Source organism: Acomys minous, assembly GCF_964271855.1.
Source record: "Acomys minous genome assembly, chromosome: 13".
NCBI lineage: Eukaryota > Metazoa > Chordata > Mammalia > Rodentia > Muridae > Acomys > Acomys minous.
In genome coordinates, this window is record NC_140495.1 from 53,686,016 (window position 1) to 53,709,494 (window position 23,479).

Consider the following 23,479-nt stretch of genomic DNA (forward strand, 5'->3'; position numbering starts at 1 on the left):
GCTTCCACATCCTGTCAAGCTCTGCTCCGCGCCCCCCCCCAAGAATAAGGCTATCTATCTGTATTGGTCCCCTATGTCTACTGTAAGAAACTAGTGCTTCCAGGTCCATTTGATCTTACTTGATAAGTCAAAATCAAAAATAATTTCAACTGGGCTAAACATCAGGATGTCGATCGGGCTTCCTTCTGGCAGCTTCCAGAGAGAGTCTCTCCCCTGTGTGCTCTAACTTCTCAAGGCCACTTGCACTCTCTGGCTTGTGGCCCCGTCACTCTGCCTCTAACATCCCCCCTGGTTCTGATAGTGACTAGCTCCCTCTCATAAGGGTCCTTGTGATTGCACCAAGCCCGTGTGACTCTTCATTGCAACCTCTACTTCTCAAGGACCTAATTAAATTTCATTTACAATATCCCATTTGTCCTATGATGTAAGTTATTAGCAAGGCCTATAAGTTAGGATGTATAAGTCTTTGGCTACTCCTGGTTAATACCATCTTAGAAATCCAAATTTATTTGCTTCATGCTTTGGTTTAATATGGCCCGGAGTCCCTGGGGATTGAATCTCAAGCTTTAGTACATGCTCGGCAAACACTCACCAATGAGCATCGTTTGCAGGGTTTGCATCACTTGTAATTTCCAGACAAAGTCTCACTGAGGTACGTAAGCTGCACTTGAGTGTTCTCTAACACCAACCTTGGACTTGAAATCCCCCTGCTTCAGCCTCTAGGTTGCTGTATTTACAGGCCTACATCACCAGGCTCAGATAACTTGAATTTTTAAAATCAAATTTTTTAGAAATTAAGATTACCTAGTACAAAGCAATGAGGTTAAAAAAAAAAGCTACACTAAAATTATAAATTGTCTGGATTTCAGCCTTTTTGTGGGGGAGACAGGCTTGGCAAGAGGAACAAGTGGGCTTGTCCTCAATGTAGGAAATAAAAAATTGGATGTAATTTATAATGGCCATATCACTTCTTAAAATAGTCTGATCCCATGGGCAGGATGCTTCAAGATCAAGAACATGCTTAGATGTAGAGGGGGATATGGAGACTAATGAAGGCGAATGCCTGTCTGCCTCAGTTACTTCCATCCTTAAAGGGAACACCATCTGCTATCAAGCTAAAGCGCCGGGGTTCTCCAGTCCAGACTCAACCCTTCTCCTCTCAGCCTTTCAGAGTCTTCACCCATCATTTGAAAAACTTGCCCGTGTAAACGGGCTACCCACTCCTCCTGAGTGATGGCCACCTTATAACTTAAGCAATAAACAAATCGCGAAGGCAAAAATTAATATGTGGTTCATGAAAGGAAGCAACTAACAGTCATTCAGATATGACTGAAAGTGTGTCCTTGACGTAGGGATAGCAAGTGGATTCTTTTCTGTTATGTTCCGTCACTTGCCTGACCAGCAGAGACGTCCATGCTGGCCAGACCCTGCCTGTAATGGAGCAGGTTGACTCCCAGCATCATATCATTAGGAGGAACACACTGGATGACTACCACAATCCTGGTACCCAGGAGCACCTTATTGGGGAAGTCCCTGTTCATCCACAGTGCTAATGCATGAAAGGGGTTGGTGTAGTTTCCAAATACTGTCATTCTGGCCTACCATGTGAACTTGATGCCCACAGCCACTCAAGCAAAGGCTGGATGGTGTTTCCACACCGTAAACATTTTACTGTTCTGGTGTGAGTGCAGATCAAACCGTGCCACAAACAGCAACTTTACAAGGACATAGAACAGCAAAGGAGCTAGTCTCCTGGGGAGGTCCAAGTGAAATGGCACCATGCAAATAGAGAAAGATAAAACATCCCCAGTCTCTTGTGGCTGGTTACCTTACAGAACGGGCAGTTTTTAACCACCCAGCAAATCTGTTTTCCCTTCGCTTTACTTGAATAATCACAGCACACATACAAAGCTAGTGAGAGGGATAGACCAGTGCCCAGCTCTCCTTAGCTTCGTGGAAGCATCTGACTTGAGTGTGTGTCCCTGGGTTTAGTGTGACAATGTCCACACTAAGAAATAACAGCTTAAGCAGACTTCCTTATATTTAGGAAGCTCTAGCTGAATTTCTTAACTCTCCTATCATTCAAGCATATTTGCCTTCAATATTTCCAGTGTGACGTGATTCTCTGGCTCTTTTCACTGACATCCCTTGTCCCATGCATATCTAGCTGTCTAATTTCTTATAGTGGGCAATACGATTATTAATAGGAACTTTTGTCAACCAAATTTCTCTGAGCATCTACTGCTGAGATATTCTGTGCTGAGGTCTATGAAGATGATGGTAAGTATGGCACAGATTCCGCCTCCAGAAGCTCCTAGTCTAAGGAGCTTTTGAGTGATCTTAAGGGAGTCTTTGCCACACAGCGCTGCGGGTGCCAGCCATGTGAGCAGAAAGGATGCATTGGCAGCGTCCTCTAGACCTGATGGCATTGCACTCAGGGCCTGACGGAAGCTGTGGCTGCCTGCACAAGAGATGAAGCCAGTTGCTACTCTAGCATGGAGTCGGGGCAGCTCATGAGAACGTGATGGCTTATGCGGGAGAGAGAGTCAGCTTTCCTCAGAGAGCTCCTCCCTGGGAGGCTGCCCCACCTACCACCAGTGGCATGTAGCCCACACTACTTGGAGTCTGGGTTATCATTTTTAAAGAAGAGGATGTGAAAGTGGGAGAAGTATGTGGTGTTGGGGCCTTCAAAAGGAATTGGAAGAGGGACGTGAGGGTGGCTATGATGAGAACACACCGTGTACACATGTAAACATTCAGCAGGGGATTGGGACAGGTGCTGGGACTCACTGCTGGACTCCAGGTGAGAGGCGTATGGAAGAGTGTGGGGATGGAAGGACCCAGAAGGTTCAGGGACCCCACAAGGAGACCATCAAGGCGGGCAGATCTGGACACAGGGAGGGGGGCTGCACAAGCTGATGCATGAACCAAGGACAATGCAGGCAGTAAACCTAGACCCCCTGTTCAGATATATCCAATGGACATCTCATTCTCCACAGTTGTGGGGAGAGCAGGGACTGACTCTGACATGAATTCTGGTGCCCCTAATTTGGTCACTTCCCCTTGGTGGGGAGGCTCAGTGGCACACAGAGGAAGAAGAAGCAGGCTCTCCAGATGACACCTCATGGGCTGCGGTCATATGGTGGGAGAGGAGGTCCCCTTCTGTCAGAGGTCTAGGGGAGGGGAATAGGGTAGAAAAGGGAAAGAGGGTGGGAATGGGAAGATACAAGTGATGAGATAACAACTGGGATGTAATCTGAATAACTTATAATAAATTTTTTAAAAAGGAAATTCTCTGAGGATAAATAATACTAAATCAAAAGAAAGAATGTGTTAAAACTTTGGGAAAGGAAATTGTTAGTTATACTACAGAGGAGGGTCCAACTGTGCAACTTTTTCACTAGTAAGAGGCCGTCAAGAAAGAAAAACAGAAGGAAAATGCAGCCTTCCTTCCAGGCCAACAGTGGTGCATTTCGAAGACCCTCTGAAGATAATAAAATATGATGCTTGAATTCCTAACATAAAATGGCAGTATCTGAAGACAATCTAAGCACACTGCCTTGTACATTATAGCGATATCTGGATGACTTATGTTGCCTAATACAATGTAAGCACCATGTAAGTGGCCATCACCCTCACCCATTCAACATGGAGGCCGTTACCCTTTACAAACATTTCTGATATTCAGATGGTAGAGTTCATAAGGGCAACTCCAGACAGACAGACCAGTGTAACTTAAGAGAAGCAGGTGAGCATGCATGGACATTTGAAAAACTTGGTTGGCATGCTCAGGAAACTGCTAGAATATTCTCGTAGCCAGAAGAGAGTGGATGGACACCATTAAAAGGTCACAGAAGGCAGGGGTCAGAAAGTGACAGTTACACATGACAATCAGGAGTCTGGCCAGGATGAGACAATGAGATTTCTATCTTTGAATGTAACTATGCCCAGTCACCATCATCTCTGTCTCTATGTGTGTCTCCTAAGTCCATCAGGAACAAGAAAAATGCCCCTGCTTTGTACGTGTCAGCCATATCATTAATGCACCCTGACTCAGTTACTACATGGATACACTCTTAACAGGAATGGTACTTTGATATGAACCAAATTATACACTAGGGGGAAAAAAAACGCTGGAGGAGGGTCACGTGTGCAGAGGACAGATTTGGAAGGGCACAAGCCAAAGTGATGCAGATAATTTGTTTCCTTCGATAGCTTGTCATTTCATTTTCAAAACCCATTCCAGCACCTGGCCTGTGTAACACACCAACACATGGGCATGTTTTGACAGGTGTCAGGTTTCGCTGTGTGAGACCACACAGAGGTCAGTCATCTGCTTTGTCATTATCTTGCCTCGCTTTAACATAAATGTGTGGCGATTATCACCAATTTAGAGATGGAAAGTAAAATCACTGTAATTAGTGGGGTCTGCACTTACCAGCAATTGAGGTTTTCTTTATCCTGGTATTACTTAAAATATAGCATAGGCAAGACTCACACTAGCTGATATTACCTCAATAAGGGCTCCAAGGGCAAGGCAGGTTTTCTACTTAAACAGTCACTGCGAATAGAAAATTCTTGCAGTGATCACCTTCTTCTGTAGGAGGCCATGACTCCATTATAGCATCCCATGAAGCTAGCCTTCCATAGACTATGTTTTCCTTCTATCAGTGTGTTGCTTTGAGGGAGCATAGGCTTGTATCAATCTCTGCTAAGCTTGGCTCTGTACCTGAGTTGCTACCAAGCTCAGGTGCTTGGTCTAGACGGCCATGGTCATTAAAAGCAAAGAGACCACGCATCAGTGTTGAAAGCAGGGGTGGAGGCAGATCTCTGCATGTAAAAATAATGTGTATGTACATGTATATTTGCATATATATGTACATGTACACATGTTGCATATGTACATATACATGTATATATGCTATAAAGATAACATGTGTGTCATTTCTGTACAGATGTGCACAGACATGCCTTGTGTATAAACATATTTCTGTGTATCTTTATAGAGGGCACTCCTGTTATTTATAGGTTTTGGGAATAAATACCTTTAAAAAATAGAGTGGTCAAATTTTCTGATTTCAATTTTGACCTAAACATTGGGAGATTCTTCCTAGAATTGGAGCTGCTTTGGAGTGTTCTGCCTGTTAGGCCATCGCACAGTTCATTTGCTCCCTCTACAAATCCGCATGCAGTACTAAAACATGCAAATACAACTACAGGAATAACACAAAATACATACTTTTTATGAAAACTCTGCCAACATGAAGGCATGCTCAGAGTCAAGCCTTGGAGTGGTGAAGGCCTGCTCAGTAGCTTTCCCTGTATTGATGAAGTGCAGGTCGTGTGGTGCCTCTGGGCACAGCGTATGTCCTCAGAAAAAGAATTCACTCATGTGAAGTAATTCATCATTCCAGAGCCTGGCTTTGCTATAGAGTGAGCTGTCTCTTCCGGGAAACCCAACGACCAAGAGAAAGTGAGTTTGACACATTATAAAATGCAAGTAAGATTGTTTTCAGAGGAAGACTCAAGCATAAAACTGGAATGCTCTTCTTTAAAATGTGAACAAATGAAATAAATACTCTCAGCTACTATAGATGGTGGGTTACTCCTTTCCATAGACTCCCCACTTCATTTTGTATTCTGCCTTTTATAATAAATGCTTTTAATGCAACTAATGCTTACATATCACTTACTGACATCTGATGCGGACGTGATGTTTTTGCAGTGGGATCACACAAAGGACCATAAGTCATTGTCCAAAATGTAATGAAGTGCATGGACTCACAGGACCAGGAAGGTGAGTGGCTCTAGGTAAAGGGTGTGGGAAAGATTTAAAGGAACCCACAAGATTTTCTCTGGTCTTAGCATGGAAATCAAAGTGGATCCCTTCACGTGGGCTTGGTGAAAAGTGATCACACGTGGCACTGGGTGTGGAACCAGCCACACAGCACCCTAGCACCATTGTTATGCAGCAAGTATTTTCAAGGTTGCTCGTGTGTCGTGGGAATGTGAGCTCAAGTGGCTGCTTTCTGGAGTCGCTCGTGGCTGAGGCCTGTGTGTTAGACCAGTGTGTCTGCAAACTATGTAAGTAATGGGAATCCTTGATACAAACACCTGGCTTCATCCTAGAGAACCAGGATGTTCGCACGCGATACTCCTTCTAAGTGGTTTCTAAATGCACCAACATTTTAAGAAAGTAAGTGGGACACAGTCAGAGGGCTCAGGACAGGGAAACAGATGGGACAGGAGATGAATTATTTAACCTTTTACTGGAAGGTGGACTCAAAGGTTAACACGGGATTTAAGGGCTACTGTGTTTTGGTTGTGGTTTCCAGCTACTCTTCCTTCCCCAGTCTTCAACCAGGCATTTCCTGCTGCTGCCAACTGCACATCCTCCTGAGAGGCCTTTCTTAGCCCTGAGAGCAGCTAGCCAACTCAGAGCTATGACTTTTGGCTTTTACCCCATAGTAGAGTTATACTGTCACTTACATGCAAAGCAGGGGTGTAAAGGAGATGCGAGAGCACTGGCTGCTTCACTCACTACACGGACTAACACAGTGCATCTGTTCTGTGGGTAAATCATAGAATGGGTCTCAGATACCTGCACGGTAGAGGTGAGAAGCAGCTCCTCTCTCCTCAGAGTTCAGTTCCCTGGAGACCCCACAGCATCTCACCCTAAGGGCCTTTGTTAGGCATCTCTATCCTCTCAAAAATGTTCTTCTTTTTATCAATGAGATCTCACCAAATGGCATCATCCTTTCTATCCTATTTTTTAAAAAGGTGATTTGTTTTCCCTGAAAACATGTAGTCAGTATAGACTAGGTCACTGTCTTAGCCCAAGCCAGTTGTAAAACCATCACCTTCTTCTAGGTTGGTCTGTAGACAAATTTGATTCAATCACTTCTCCAAATCACTGGGCCAGTCACTGCCCTTCCTTTGCAATGTTTCCCTAACAGGACCTGGCTGGTTGGATCTGATCTCCTTCACTCTCCAAGCAACTGAGCTACAGATAGATAAAACCCAACTTCCATGTAAACCTTACTTTACCTCACATGGATGGTTTGGTGAATGATGGAGTCTTTGGTGTCAAGTCCACAATGATCCATACTTGTCCTTGCCTAGAATTAACTTATTCACATAACCCAGCAGCCCTCACTTCTTACGGTTTGTTTCTACTCTTATTCACACAGCTATCCTATTGGAACTGGGCACCTGGCTACAAGGCACCAGATGACTCAAGTTACCTCAAATAGCTAGGGATCAAATGTGAGGGCACGCCGGAAGGCAGGCTCGGCCCGGCCCCTAGGCCAGATCTCTTGGGAACACTGAAAACTCTGAGCTTTGGTTCTGGCAGAGCGAGAGTGGCAGGGAAAGAAAGAGGTCTAAAGGAATACTCTGGCACGAAGGGAAGCTTCACTTGGCTGCTCATCATGAAACACCATCTAACCTCAGAATCACCCAGGCATGCCCTCCCTGTGCAGAGGACGGAGGAGAAGAAAATTAATGTCTTTTAAATCAAGGTGAGGTAATCGCCTTCAGGTGCCCAACAGGTCCCTGGAAGAGCAGACCTTGACTCTCTATGTTGATGGGTGTCTATCAATAGAAACATGAAATTAAGAACCGAAAAGGATAAGAGGTTTATTTGGGCCCAAAGAATCAGGCCACGGGTACTTGCGCCTCTTGCTTTGGGCCTGTGGGGAAGTGGATCAGCATGCCTCAGAGAAGCTGCTTTATGGCACCACCCTCAGGAACACGCCCTAGGCAATTTTCTTCCACTAGGCCTCCCCTACCAAAGGCCTTACCACCTCTCCTAGGCTGGCAACAAAGCCTTCAGCTATGGGTTTTAGGGAATCATTTAGGGATTCCAAACATGACACCCTCGTATTTGAATACCTTGCTCTCAGTTGTCTAGGGTCATACAACGAAACCATAGACCCTTTGCATTCCTCTGTGACTTAAGTTGATGCTTGGTGTCAAGTGATCAATACCGAGTTAAAGTCAAACATTATTCTAGGAAGTTCTAGTTAGAGTGGCTGTCTCTTCGTTATCAAGATATTTTTAATTAAGTTTTGGGAAGAAAAGATAAATATTTCTTTGCAATAAATCAATACAGTTGACTTATGATTTGCTATCTTGTTTTGCAGTATGGACAAAACATTAGTAGAAAGTAATGTAAATTTCTTTAATTGAGTATTCTTGAGACATAAGTCAGCTGTGACATCGCACATCTTTCCTTTAAAGGGATGTAAACGACAGTAAAGAAACCATCCAAAACTGGTGGCAGCAGCACCATGTACTTACACAGCTGTCTCTGTTCTTAAAGACATGTTGAAGACAAGCTGAAATGTCTGGACCTTTTAACTGAGCAGCAGGCAGACATCACTACATTTCCTTCTCTACAGAGAAGGACCCTAAATCTGTAGGGTCCCACTCGCACCCTAAATCTGCCCTTGTGTCACCACTGATGGAGGCCAGCAGTGTAGCCAGGTTGTGGCAGGAAAATGGTGTTCTGCCATTCTAGACCAATGTCGCCATGGGAATGCAATGTACTGACTTCCTTAAGTCAGCCAAGCACAGTTTTTTATTGTTTATTTTCTTTATCCCACTGATGCGCTCTAGAAAACTAACTTGTATTGGGATGTTAAAGCCATCATCTCACTAGTGTGATCTGCCTGCAGAAGCAGAAGTTACAGTCAACAGTGGGCCCCACTAATAGGTATTTTCCAATCCATCTTTAAAGTCAGTTGAGATGAGAAGAATGTCCTTTCTTTGTTTTTGGCTTTTGAGACAGGATCTCAACTCTGTAGCCCAGGCTGGCCTCTAACTCATGGTGGTCCTTCTGCCTTACCCACCAAGTCCTGGGATAAGAGACATGTACTCCGTGTCCATAAACAGCTGAAAATAATGTCTTTGACAATGTTTTTCACATGTAAGAATATGAGGCAACACAATGTATTTTTAATATCAAAAGTTACATGACTTTACAAGCTTAGTTTACAAAAGTAGCTGCTAGCGAATCTACAGGCTCTGGTTGGTTCTGCTTATCCTTACAGGACTCACAGGCTTCCCCCCAAAAAGAGCTCCAGTCCTGACGGTGCTCTGAAGCTGTCTAACCCCTACCCAGAGGCTTCAGACTGAAGCAGAGACCAGGGAGAGATGCTGAATACCGGCTGGCTTCCCTTGGCTTGCTCATGATAGAGGCTTCAACTGAGTTTCCATATTCCAAGATATCGCTCCATTTTGCACACAGACATACAAACTGGTGATGCTGGTTTTCATAGCCCCACTGTTGTGGTTTTAACATCCAATTAATATAAATGTCACTAATGAAGTATTCTATAATTGTTTTTTTTTCCTGCTGATACTAAACATTTGACATTTGTTTTCCTCCTAGTGCACTACTTAATTCTGGCTATCTGCATTTCAGGTGCTCAAAAGCCACACGAGGGTGGTGGCCACCACACTAGACATGCTAGAAGGAAAAACTAACACCATGAAAATGCTGGCATTTAGCAACTGACTCTAAGTAAACAACTGAAAACACAGAAATAAATGTCAATAAATTCCCAATTTGCTTACATAACTCTGAACTCTCTCATTTTAAATTCTCCCTTTCACACTGGGCATGTTGCATGCCTTTAATCCCAGCACTCGAGAGGCAGAGGCAGGTAGATCCTTGTGATTTTGAGACCAGCCTGGTCTACAAAGTGAGTCTAGGACAGCCAAAGCTACACAGAGAAACCTTCTCTGTCTCAAAAATCAATAAAATAAAATTAAGTTAAAAAATCTTTCTTTAAAAATTTCTTACCCTATTATTGAAGCAAACTTGGAAAAAAGATAATAAAATATAATAAGCTTTTTGTTTGTTTCTTTGTTTTTTTTTCTTTTCCCTAAAAGTTCCCAGAAAATTGAAATACTTAATTTTACTTTCCTGATGAGGGCCATAGGCTGAACCAGAACGTAGACTTCAGTTCTGAAGTGAACATTCCAGAGACACCTGCATCCTAGAAATTCCCTTGTCTTTCTTTTTCATGTTTTGTCACACGTCCCCATTTGTCTTAACATGGCCTGGGCTGGCTCAGCCTCTGCAGTGCCAGAGGGCAGCTCCAACTACTCACCGAGACAGCCTGCAGCCAAGTCCGGGCCTCAGTGCACACATCATTAGAGGATACTAGAAGCATTGCCACCTCCCACACTCTCTGCAATAAAGCAGGTGCACTAATTGGGACAGTACACAGAAAATAGTTAGAAACAATCCCTCGGAGGGGAAACACCGTGGAGTTATTAACCCATTAAAAGCAAAGAAACCACGGAATGTCAAATCTCGTCTCTGGAGCCTGTCCGTGGTAGGGTGGGGGATGGGGAGCCATCCTTTCCCTGTGGGCTGCAACTGTCTTCAGCATAACGCGTTGTTTATCAGACCCCAGGGGTTTGTGTGAGGTACAAGCTGAGCCCCAGAGCCTGGTATGCAAAGGGAGATCACAAGTGTCCATGGAAGCTCATTTTTTAGATGGATTTGGATTTAGGAGAGTGTCATCGCATCAGAGCCCCTGAGAAGGGCCTCTCTGTCCACTTCAGTGATGCTTTGATAACAAAAGTGTCCAGAACTGTTGATAGGCATCAGTATGAAAACCTCCCTGGCAACTTTGGGGCTAGTGCCATGGAAAACGAACTCTGTACCACCTGGACAAAGATACATCACACACACACACACACACACACACACACACACACACACACACCACATCACACATCTAAATCCCACCTGAAAATATAAGTCAGAATATAGGCAAAAATTCTCCTTTCATATTCAACAAAGTGCCAAAGCATTAGGCAAGACCATAACGGAAATCCAAATCTGACTCTAAGAATGCACAGTGGAAGTCAGAAGACAGGATACCATATTATTTAATATAGTTGTCACGAGTGACCTATCACACTACAGTCTCATGAGAGCAAACAGCAAGAGCAAGCTTCCTGAAGGCCCGGAGGACACTTGCTTCTGGTATTCCATTAACATCAGTTCACAAACTCTGCTTTCCACCTTGAAAGTCTAGCTTTTCCAAGTCTTCTGTTCTACAGAGGAAGCATCTTTCCAACCAGACTCTTGTGTTAAGCACTTGCTCATTCCAAGACAAGCTTTTTAAGAGTTCAGCTAAGGCCAAGCTCCTGGACCAAAAGCCAGAGCCCACAAGGGCAATAGGGAGAGAGGCAGGCAGGATGGAAGGCAGAAGAGGACTGAGTCTTATATGTGTGAAGAAGAAGAAGAAGAAGAAGAAGAAGAAGAAGAAGAAGAAGAAGAAGAAGAAGAAGAAGAGAAGGAGGAGGAGGAAGAGGAGGAGAAAACAGTCCTTAGGGAGGAGTGTAGAATCTGAGGGCAGCTGGCTACTGTCCTGCCTACTTGCATTCCAGGGGTGACACCCCCTCCTCAGCAAACCAAGTCAGCAAGTCCAGCACCCTCAGCATATTTACTTCCATTGACATTAAGATTTGTTTTGTTTTTAATGTTAAGAGTCTAAGTAACAGGAAGCATGAGAATAGTTTCAAGGCTCAGTGCAATTTAAGTGCAGAAGCATTCATTAGTCCCATAAGAAAAGTGTGGATGCAAACTTCTCGTGACACGGGCATGCTCTATGCCTGAACAACATCCCAAGGTAACAGAACTACCGCCTGGAAGTTCATACAATGAGCATCAAGGAGAGGGTGCTTGCAAACGTACCCTACGGAAGCACCACACCCACTCAGGATCCGAGCCGCAAGCCCACCACGCCACAGTAGAACATAGAGCTTTGGTGTAAATATGCCCTCTCGTCTGCTTTCAGAGAGTAATGGCTGTGTGGGGTGATTTTAATCCCTGGGAATCGCTTACTTAGTAGTTCTTTTATTACTTTTGATACAATGTAGATGTGTTGGTTTGAGTGAGATGCCCTTCATGTGTTTGGGGCATTTTGATACTTGGTCTCCAGTTGGTGGTGATTTGAGAACGATTAGGCCAGTTTTCTCCAGGCATCCCTGACATTGCTGCCACACCCACTTCCTCCTTCATTCAGCTTCTGGACCACTCCATGCCTTCAGGGAGCTCTATCTCCACTCTTGAGTACTGCACAACATGACTAATTTTTGATGGCTACTATGGGTTTTCTAGACATGATATATTTACACAGCCCAGGGAGATTCTGAAACCCAAGGTTCCTATAAACCTGTTTCTAGAGCAACCCTGTTGAGAAACTAGACACCAGGCCCAGCCCCCGCTCGGTTACAGACCTTGTCACTAGCTGATCACACATTTTCAATGATGCTTCTTACAGAACACTGGTGACATTGGAAGTCACACCGTGATATGAATAGCAACGAGGAATGTCTCATTACTGGGTCAAACTGGATTAATACGTTGCTTTATTTAGGTTCTCTTTGAAAGGGAAAACCACCCAGCCTTTAACTCGCACCTTTTATGAGAGTGTGTTCCACTTCCCTTTGCCTCTTTGCACCACAGATTCCATCTGCTTCTGAAATGAAAGTGCTGCCAAGGGGCACGAACCTAGACGCTCTTTAATCAACGAACCACCTACCTCAGGTCAGGAGAGAAAAACTGCAGAAAGAGTGAGGCCTACATTACAGAGCAGACTCTAAATAGATTCCCCACACACAGACTGTAACTTACAGGGACAACTGAATGTCAAAGCAAAACCAAGGTAGGCGTTCCTCCATTCCCTCACTGCTAAGGCGTTCCTCACTGGCCCCGGGTAGAATACAGCCATCATATTATAGGTTTGTTTGGGGAGAAAGTCTCCATTGACTACCTTCCCTCAGCATAACAGCCTGAAGACCAGGTGGTCCAAACACTATCCATCAGCAGTTCGTAGATGTACAAGTTTTTAAAAAACCTTCCTCTGAGTGAGCAAGTTAGCTAGTTAATGAAACAGTAATTATTGCTTATTTATCATTTAAATATAAATATATGTTATATAATATAGTATATTATAGTTATAATACATGTATTAGTTTATATAAACGATTATTTGCTTATTTCAAAATAATTCAAACTTGGCATCAAAACACTCAAGTTCTCTATTTAAAATAGTCTATCTGAAGCCAACCGTGAGCGAGACTATTCAAGTAGGCACACGTGAGCAGCTCTAGAACGCCACGTTCACTCTATGTGGTGTAACCTTATTGCAGGATTTTTCAGGCTCCCATGTAAAGCATATGGACCAGGCTCACACAATGCTGGTATCTGACCCACTGCGGCAATCAGGTTCATTGTCTTTCACAGGAAACTCAGGTGTTAATTTTAACACCTTTTCGTGTCAGCTCCAGATCGCATAAGCATAAGCTTGGGAAATAAATTCTTTCATTTCAGTGCAACAAAAGGTTATAAAGAAATCAAATTCTAGTTGTTCTCGGGATAAGAAAAAAAATCTAGTCTTTTACAAAACGCAGTCAACTTTACTATCTTGGAAAGTGCAGGTTCAATGAAGCGCGAGCAAATAAAGGGCTGTTAGCAGCGACACTTACGCCATGATGCCGGAGAGGTGGAACATCTCAGCTGAGATGTAGGACAGGTAGCTGTACAGGAAGACAAAGAGCGGCTCGATGACCCGGATGTTGTGTGTGAAGCGGGTGGTGAATGCTGCTACAAATCCCAGGAGGATGCCGATGAGCACCCCGCCAATCCCCACCACGAAGAAGTTAGCGATGCCCGCAAACACATCGACGGTCTGGATGGTTTTCATCTGGCAGAAGGACTTGAACAAGTTGTACAGGACCTGGGGAGGGGATGAGAAAGCACACTGTAGATCCCTCCAGGGCTGGAGACACGTCGGTGTTTAAAGGGCTTGTCACACAACCATAGGAGCAATGTTTGAATTCCCAGCACCTTTGCAAATTCTGAGTCGGCATGGAGGCCTGCTTGTTATCTCAGGGCAGAGACAGGGGATCTCAGATGTCAGATGGCATTATCGAACTCTGGGTCCAGCTTCAAGATCCTGCCTCAGTGATAAGGTATAAAATGAAGGAGGAAGACTCTCAACGTTAACCTTTGGCCTCCACAGGCACACACACCGTATACATATGTACATCCACACATGCATACACATAAGAAAGAAAGAATAGAAATATTCCTCCTACCTCTCCCTATGATTACCCTGGGCACAGAGAAAATCTTCTAAGGAGATGTGTTCTAGGCCAGAAGAAAGTTGTTGTGTAGTTATTTGCACAAAAATAATATCGTGGCTTTAAATAAAATCTTTGGCAAAAAGGTGTCTTGGTGTCTTGTCAGATAAATTTTTTTGAGAAATAAAGAAGAGACTATTACAAAGTTATCACCCAAATTATTCCTAGAATGTTATTTTTTTTTTCAGCAACTACCTGGAAGGCTATTTTGAAATACTTGTGCACCACACCCTGCTCATATTGTCATTGTTCAGAATCCAAGTGTCATTGAGAAATGTTGTCAGCCTGCTGTGAAAATACACTCACCTTATAAGGTCCTATCACAGAGTCTTAACAGGGAGGGGGTGCACCCCTCAGTGCAGGCACCCCGATGAAGGGGTCCTCCTACCCGGAGAGTAACCATCACTTCTCCTCCCATCTGCTTGTTCTACTCATGTATGCAGCATGCCCGCGGAAATGTAAAGTCCCAAGGATGTTCTTAAAGTGAAGAGCTCATATATGGATGTGCATGTGTGATATACACGCGTTGTAGCTTTCACACATACTTTATACCTCTAAAGTAATGGGACCACTCCTGTTTCCTTGCTTGTTTGCTTTAGTGGTCTTGGTTTAATTAAGACTTCAAGAGTCAATTAAAAAAAAAAGACTTCAAGAGTCAAGTTCAACTCAAACGAGTTTCCTGTAGTGTCTTCACTGTGGGATTTACCATTCAGAACTTTTGAAAGCCAACTTACAAGGGCATTGGGGACACGGGCTGGGATGCACCTTCATTTGGCTTCTGACAAAGTCAAAGGTAATCAAAAACTTCAAAGGTCAAATGACATAAAATGTCAGTTGGGGGCGAACTTGGAACACAGGTTTCCTGGCCTGGATAAGGTGTCCAAGGTTCAGCATGGGCTCCCGAGTCAGCTGTCCCCTGATAAGCAGACCTGGCCTAGCCCATGCGCACCACCGCCACCCCTCAGTCATCTACAATGTTTACCACCTTGTAGGCTTGCCATAAACATCTGTCCTCCCTCTTGGTTACAAGCTCCCTGGGGTCAACCAGCACTTTGTTATGACATCTGTCTTTTGCACTGCCTAGTGGACGCACCAACTGCTGCTTCCACTCACGAGTTTGCTGCACAATCTGGGTACAGAGGCAGCTCTGAGCCACCACTGTGGCCTGACAGGATTGAAGAGGTGCTGCATGACCAGTGTTTCAGAGAAAGTGGCTTTCCAGAGTGTTCGGAGGTGAACCAGTTCAGCGTTTGCATACACAGCCTCCCTTCAGTTTTACTTAAGACTCTGCCAGCTCTACCCTGCCTGCCTCAGCCTGCACCAGAGCCACGTTTTCCTTGTGTACTCTGCCTGCCTCCAGCCGGCACCAGAGGAGTCCACATCTCCCTATGTCTATCTCCCCATTTGGACTTTGCATTTTCTTTTTTCTTTTTTTTTTTTTAAATATTTATTTATTTATTATGTATACAGTGCTCTGCCTGCATGTACACCTGCACGCCAGAAGAGGGCACCAGATCACATTATAGATGGTTGTGAGCCACCGTGTGGTTTCTGGGAATTGAACTCAGGACCTTTGGAAGAGTAGACAGTGCTCTTAACCTCTGAGCCATCTCTCCAGCCCCCGGACTTGGCATTTTCTATTCCCAAGATTCAAAGTCTTTGCTTCCCTGACTTTGGGGAGGCCTTCCCTCCCTCCTTCCCTAATTGACTGCTTTCCACAACACCCTGGGCAGGGTCAGAATTTCCCCACTATTCTACCAAATACACCATAGATCCCCATTCATGCCTATGCTTTTCTTTACTGCCAGTTATTTTCCTTTAAGAAGACAAGTTCCGAGCCCTGGAACTGTCTTCCAAGGAAGCATTCCCGAAGCTGCCATTCTTCCCAATGGCTTTTCCGGGAGTTCCCACAGCATTCAGGAAGTGTCCTTACATCTGACCTGCAATTCACGGGTGGACACCAAACCACAGGGCACTTTGCCATTTTGTACTGGCTGCCTATCCATTGAGTAGCATGTTTCCCCCAGCAAGGTATAAAAGTCTTCCCAGCGGGAGCAAGTCTGTTCCTCACCCATGCTTCCTCAACCCAGTACACTGACAAGCCTGCATCAGGGCCTGAAGGTGCATGTGCATAAATAACCATTATCAGCAGAGTCTCACAGTCTATTCTAGAATATTTTTGCCAGCCACTCAAACCATCCAATTTATCAAATGAGTATTATGCTTCAAATAGTGCTCTAAATATTGAAAGGGGTGAATCTGAATGATTTACTTTGGGGCAATGGGCAAAAGTCCAGTTTAACCAGTTTACTGCCAAGATACCAACGCCATGTTGGAGGGAACAGAGAGGCAGAAGCATCATCTATGCGCACAAAGCCTTTATTAGCGCCAACTTGCTTTATGTAAGTAGTTGTAACCACATAGATAGTTCACTTCAGCTAAATGCTTTAATTTTATCTGAGGTAATCTATACAGAAAAGAGATGTAGATTTTTAATTTACGTATGGGTACATATGAGTATCGTATACATGTAAATAATGGTGTGTTTGGGAGACAGAAGTATCTTAGCTGTTGGCTAGAAGTTGACATGTATTTTTAAAAAATCAAAATTCTGACAGGAGTAGTGGTGCACACCTGTAATCCTAGCACTTGGTGGGTGTTGGGGGGAGGGGTTGTAGAGGGATCTCTGTAAGTTCAAGGACAGCCTGGTCTACAAGCAAGTCCAAGACGGCCAAAGCTACACAGAGAAACTCTATCTCAAAAAAAAAAAAAAAAAGGAAAGAAAGAAAGAAAAATTCAGTGATACCTCTGTAATAAATTACTAATAGGCCAATGTGATAGCTGACTGCACTCCAGCCTGTCATATGATAAGGTCTATTTGTTATGATTACTTACATATATTCATGTGTGCAAATTATGAATTAAATAATTTGAATTCAGATTTAAAATGTGCACTTATTCAGTGAGGATGTATAATGCAAATTATACAAATACAGTTGTTTATTCCAGAAAAATAGCATGCAGCTCACTTTATTATGACATATAAATCACGACTTTCAGATAATTCTGTGATTTGTAAAGTCTAGATTGAGCATTCAGTGTTCACTGTTTACCTTCCCTGTGTGAAATTTTATCCCACAGCCCACAGTAGCTTACCACCATGATACATGGCTAACTTCTGTCTTCAAAGTCAGCTGTCCTTCACCAGGCCTAGCTAGCTCCAGGTAGGTAACTAGGAAACACTCAAGGAAGCTCTTTGTCTTTTCTTAGAAAATCAGATACAGCGTTCAATGGCTGCACTAGGGTCTAGGCATGATGCTATACATTTCCATGTGAAAGTAAGTCAATCTGTCTCAGACCATCATAGTCACGGAAACAGTAGGATGTCTCTGATATCTAGTAATTTGGACAGTTTTTGGATTTGAAATATTTTCATAAAAATCATAAAAGGTTAACATGCAAATACTAGTAAAAACCAATTTTAACTTTTCAATTGTGTGTCCTTCCTCCACTTGGTTCTAATTTACCTTAGCCTTTGACAATTGGTCTGTAGCTTTTAGATTATTGCTTATGCTTTGAAATAGTTTTCTGCTAGGATTTCTTCCTTTTATTCTTTCTAGATGAGTTTTTCATAATACAAGAAGGGGTTAGTTGATGGAGCCTGGCTCTGATTTAACGATGTCTCTCAATCTTGGATTTCTGGTGATGCTCTGTATTTGGCTATAAGCATCATGACCCACATTTTCACACCGTTTCATATTCCATGAGTTCTGAAACTTTCCCTAGTGACACTGGGACTGGGCCAAAGGATCTTCTGTAAGTTGCCCGCACCCCTGTCCTTCGAAGGACTCTGGGTAGAAGACAGACAACTCTATTGTTTTTGCACCATTCCTCCAGTTGTTCCTACCATTCGTCCAGTGGGATAGCTACCCGATTCTGTGAGGGAACTATCAGGGAGTTTGTTCCTTGGCACCTTCAGGTAGGCAAGCCTGGAGACTATTCTGCTATCCTGCGAGTGTGTTTGGAGGTTGTAAGCTGAGGCATGGTCTTCCACAGAAAGCCAAGTTGTCCTGATTTACAATTCTGCCACAGACAGGAGCTTCCACAAATACACACAGCCATGTGTTTTCTCTGTCCCTCTCTTGCAGCCCCTGGGCCAACCAGCCGTCTCCATCCACACGACATCTTGTGGCTGTGCCCCCTTAAGAGCTGTGGCTGTGCCTCTGGGTCCCCCACCCATTTGCACACTTTGAGTAATGAGTTAGCCAGATCCCTTCCTGACATCTGATTCTAGAAAAACCCAGAGTAGACCACTGGGCTAACTGGATGAAGCTTTCTCTGGGTGGCAGGAAGGCCATATAAATGCTTGGCATTCTGAAACCAACCTGACTTTCTGGGATACAGAAAGGTGTTCTTATTTCCTTATAAGGACCACACTCACAGGTCCACAATCTCCTCTAACAAGGGTAAAATTTGCATGTAAATACAAGACCCAGTGGAAAACCTGAAGCCTGAGGAAATTAGAATGAGTTATAAAATGTCTTTACTGTGATGGCAGTTTCCTAGTTAAATATTAATATTGAGAGTTAATGACAAATCACTGTTAATAAACAATAGAATGTATAATTTGAGTTTGGTTATCTGAGTAAGTCAACTTGTTCTCAATCTTAGAAGCTATTCTAAAATTATGTGACTTGTTAACTATTGAATTATTTTCTCCATAATAATGTCCACCTAGAGTTAATGAACACACTTCCAGTAAATATACATGTATAAATATGTATGCATATAAGTATGTATGTATGTATGTACCTAACAGAGAACCATACATGTTTCCATGCCACTATCAAATGAGTCAAGAAAGACATTTGAAGAGTCAGAGCTAGTGGGGACAGTACTGAAAGCTGAGTGAACTGAGCGCACTTTAATCTGCTCACCTCAGTTTCTTCTACAAAGTGGTGATACCTCCTTCACAGGACATCTGAGGAGCTGAGCATGAGAGAACTGTTCTGGGAGTTAATGGCTGCATCCCTGTCACCCTTACTAGTGTAGAGTAGCTGAATTTACCAATTCCGGAAGGGCGAGCTCTCTGGAGATCCGTCCCTCTATCGTGGGAAGATCTTCCTCACCACTGCACTCATTGCCTCAGGTCAGAGGGCAAGGTAGAAGTAAATTATGCTATAGGGAACAGCTTTTGACTCTGTGTGTGGCAATTAAGAGAGAACTAAGATAATTAGTGCTTTATATTTTAAAAAATTAGCCTATGGGAACAGGATGAGGGCCACGGGTATGCTGGTTTAATAGAAGCAGAAAGTGAGCATGTGACAAAGATTTCTCTACAACCATCAACAACAAACAAACCATTCTGAGAGAGAATGTTTCCTAGTAAAGATCACTTCACAAGGTGTGTGTGTGTGTGTGTGTGTGTGTGTGTGTGTGTGTGTGTGTGTGTGTATGTGTGTGTGTGTGTGTGATGTATGTGTGGTGTGTGTGTGTATACGGTGTATGTGTAGTGTGTGGTGTATGTATGTTGTGTGTGTATGTGATGTGTGTGGTGTATGTGTGGTGTGTGTGTGTGTGTGTGTGTGTGTGTGTGTGTGTGTGATCATTTCTCATGGGGATCTAGATTTTAAGTTATTATCAAAGACGATTAATTTTTTTAAAATCACAGTGGCAAGCCATCAGAGATACAATGGCCACAATCATGTTTATGTTCCTCAAGCTTATGTTTATGCTCTGTATTTTATGAAGGTGCCAGCTGCTCCTTTGTGGGGCTCAGTGTAGGATGAAAGCAAAGATCTGATTATGCCCTAATAAGTAAATATAGGTAGTTAGTTAAAATGTTTATGAAAAGTGTCAAGATCACAATGTAAGATCATTAATCCAAGCGAGGGTTCTGACACTGTGAAGTCTGCACTTGGTTTCCCCATCCCTCCCCAGACAGCCAGCTGCTAAAGTCCTTAGGCTCTTTTCAGTGGCAAGTGCCCATGTATGCTGCTGCTGGGCTGGTGGCTGGCAGACTGCGCAAGCTGGGCTCCTGGCCCACGAAAAGATCAAGGCAGGGTTCACACTTGAGACTTCCCCCTCGTGGAAGGGAAAGGATGGAAGGTGAAATTGATAACCTATGGCCAAAGACGTAATCAATTATGCCTGTGTGAAAGGAACCCAAAGAGACAGGTTCTGAGGGCATCTGGACGGCTGGGCATGTGGCGCTTTGGTGTGTTGGAGGGCAGATGGCTGGGCGTGTGGGGCTTTGGTGTGTCGGAGGGGATATGGAAGCTTCATACCCTTTCTCAGTCTTGCCTGATACACCCCCCCTCATCTGCAGCATTTACAATGTTGATATATTACACAAACGTATATGAGCTTTGTAAGCTGCTCCAGCAAAAACAAAGTATAGGAAATCGATTATAGAGCCCATTGGTCAAAATTACAAGTCAAGTGACCTGGGGTCTGCAATCACCCCATTTGAAGGTGAGTAAGAGGCGGTCTGTGGGGACTGGGCCCTCGCCCTGTGTGCCTGACGTTGTGTGTAAATGGAGAATATCAGAAATGATTTGATTTAGCGGAAAGTCATCTGATGTCCGCTATAGACTCTTCTGCTCCATTGCTTGTGGGAGAACCACTTCCTTACCCTTGGCATCACAGCATGTCATTAACACACAGCAGGAGAAACTGAATTCTACAACCTTGGAGAGCCTGCTAAGATGTAAGGGGTGGGAGGTTCCCACACGCTCAGTGATGCTCCGGCCACTTTACTCACCACTGTGACGGCGTCGTTGAGCAGAGACTCGCCAAAGACCAGGATATAGAGCTGTTCGTTGACATGAATGTTCTCGAAGACAGCCAGCACGGCCACGGGGTCCACGGCTGAGATCAAGCTGCCGAAAAGCAGGTTCTGGAGCAGTGTGATGTCGCTGAGGCCAAACGCCTCGATCTGGCAGATGCCGAACAAGGACACACCGATGCCAATGGAATTCCACAGCGTGCCTACCACTGCATACCAGAAAATGGTGCCAAAGTTCTCAAAGAAGGGGCGGGTGGGCATGAAGTAGCCAGCATCCAGAACGATGGGTGGCAGGAGATACAGGAAAAACACGTCTGTCTTCATCGCCGGGGGAGACTTCTCATCAACGCCGAAGATAATCCCGCCCAGCAGAAGTCCAACCATGATGAGAAGGCAACTCTCGGGCACAATCGTGGGCAGCTTGTGGTAGAGGTGGAAGCCTGTTGAGGAGAAACACAGAGACTGGGTTGTGCGGGAGTCGAAGAGAAGGGGTTTTAGTTCCCACAGAAACGATAGGTGTAACTTCAAAATCTCCAAGATCACTCTACCTGGCCTCCATATTGCAGAATCAGCCACTTGAAACAAGTTACATCACTTATGCACATATGTGCAGAAAATACTGTTGAGGCACAAGCTAGATTTTAAGCCAGAAATCAAGTGCTATTGATGTCGGTTGTTTACAAGGCATCATGCTGGGGTCCTGTACCTTTATTAAGTTTTTTTTAAATAGTGCAACTATGGAAATGGAATAAAACAATGTGATGTGATGTGTGTGTGTGTGTGTGTGTGTGTGTGTGTGTGTGTGTGTGTCCCTGTGTGTGCAGGTGCACCTGCTTGTCGGAATGCCAGTGCACACATTGGCTAGTGTTTGTTCAATCAGCATTCCCCTCTCTTTTCCGTACCACAGCCTTGTGCTCCGGTGTTCTCTATGGTGGAGGCACACCTGGGGAAGGAAATGGCTGTCGGCCTCCCTTTCCAGGGACGTCCTTCTGGAGGCCAGAGAATAACACCTCTGGTGGTATTCCTTGGGATCAGCTGTTCACACTTATTTTGTTTGTCAGTTTTTGTTGTTATTTTAGGATGTTTGCTTGAGACAGGGTCTCTAACCAGCAAGAACTAGTTAATTCAATCAGTGCTTCCTGGAGACCCATCAGCTTCTCCGGCCCTGAGATTATAAGTCCAAGCCAATGCACCCAGCTTTTTTCCCTGGGTTCTGTCTCAGTTCTCATGTTGGGACAACAAGCAATTTCTTTCTCTTTCCTTCCTTCCTTCCTTCCTTCCTTCCTTCCTTCTTTCTTTCTTGCTCTCTTGCTTTTTTTTTTTTTTTTGGTTTTTTTTGTTTTGTTTTTGTTTTTATTTTTCAAGACAGGGTTTCTCTGTGTATCCATGGCTGTCCTGAACTCACTTTGTAGACCAAGATAGCCTCAAACTCATAGAGATCTGCCTGCCTCTGCTTCCTTGAGTGCTGGGATTATAGGCATGCACCACTACCCCAGGCTCAGCAAGCACTTTTTTACGAAGTGCTTTCTCCCCGGCCCCAAACAATGAAAATTTATACTTAAAACAATTTAATTCTGTTCAGAGCATCTTCAGATGTAACATTTCACTCCATCCCACCAAAACCCCAGTAGGAAGACAAGGCAATTATTTCTATACCTTTAAAAATTGAAGTGACAAAAAAAATTGAAGTGACAACCAAGGCTCAAAGCCATCTAGGATCTCACCAAGGTGGTTGGGTTGCACGTCATCTTTGAGATCACTTCCCTGATGCTTTCTCTGCTATTGATAAAGAACACTGTTTGCTTTATCTTCAGGAGCTCAGAGCTCCTCCCCCTCCTCCTCCTCCTCCTCCTCCCCCTCCTCCTCCTCCTCCTTCCTCTTCTTCCTCATCTTCTCCTTCTTCTTTTTCTTGGTTTGGATTATCACCCACATAGTCACCCTCTACCTTGGTCAAGTTGTTCTCCCCATATGAATAAGGTTCTCTTCCGTTTACCCTTCATTGTGCCACTTCATGTGTAGAAAGGCTAAGACAGGAAGCCTTTTGGAGATGGGAAATTTGCAGGTCTCAGTGTTTACTCTGTCAGCTAAAGAAGTAGCGTCCTGCCGTGCTCAGGAGATTCCATCCTTCCTCCCTTGTCCTTCTGCCCCCATGTGTGGGAGTGCAGCTGAGAGACCATCACTAGAGGCCAAAGCTGGACACCTTAGCTTTACGCTCCCAGAATTCAAAACATGAGAAAATAAATGTCTTTTTTTTTTAAAGACACTGCCAAGTCTAAGGTATTATTGCAGAAACACCATAGGGTGATCTAATACTTTAGACTGATCTAAGACAGAAAGGTGTCAAAATTTTAGGATAAGTGTATGAGGGTGACAGAATACTTATTCCCAGAGGCCCATAATCATGGTTGTTTTAATAAACAAAACTCTCTTACAAACAGGACCAAAACCACAGCATGAAACACTTCATGAGCTGAAGTAATAGAATTTAGAGGAATATAAAATAGTAATTCTACACAGTAA

The 23,479-nt window shown here is 44.0% G+C and overlaps 1 protein-coding gene across 1 annotated transcript in view; it reads right to left on the reverse strand.

The window, feature by feature from the left end:
* Positions 1 to 23,479, reverse strand: part of SLC9A2 (solute carrier family 9 member A2) — an 84,170-nt gene that overhangs the window by 26,390 nt on the left and 34,301 nt on the right. The window contains exons 2-3 of the mRNA XM_084753625.1: positions 20,936 to 21,399; positions 13,516 to 13,766 (exon numbers count right to left, since the gene is read on the reverse strand). Of these exons, the coding sequence (XP_084609751.1) occupies positions 13,516 to 13,766; positions 20,936 to 21,399 (715 nt within the window). The remainder of the gene's footprint in view (positions 1 to 13,515; positions 13,767 to 20,935; positions 21,400 to 23,479) is intronic.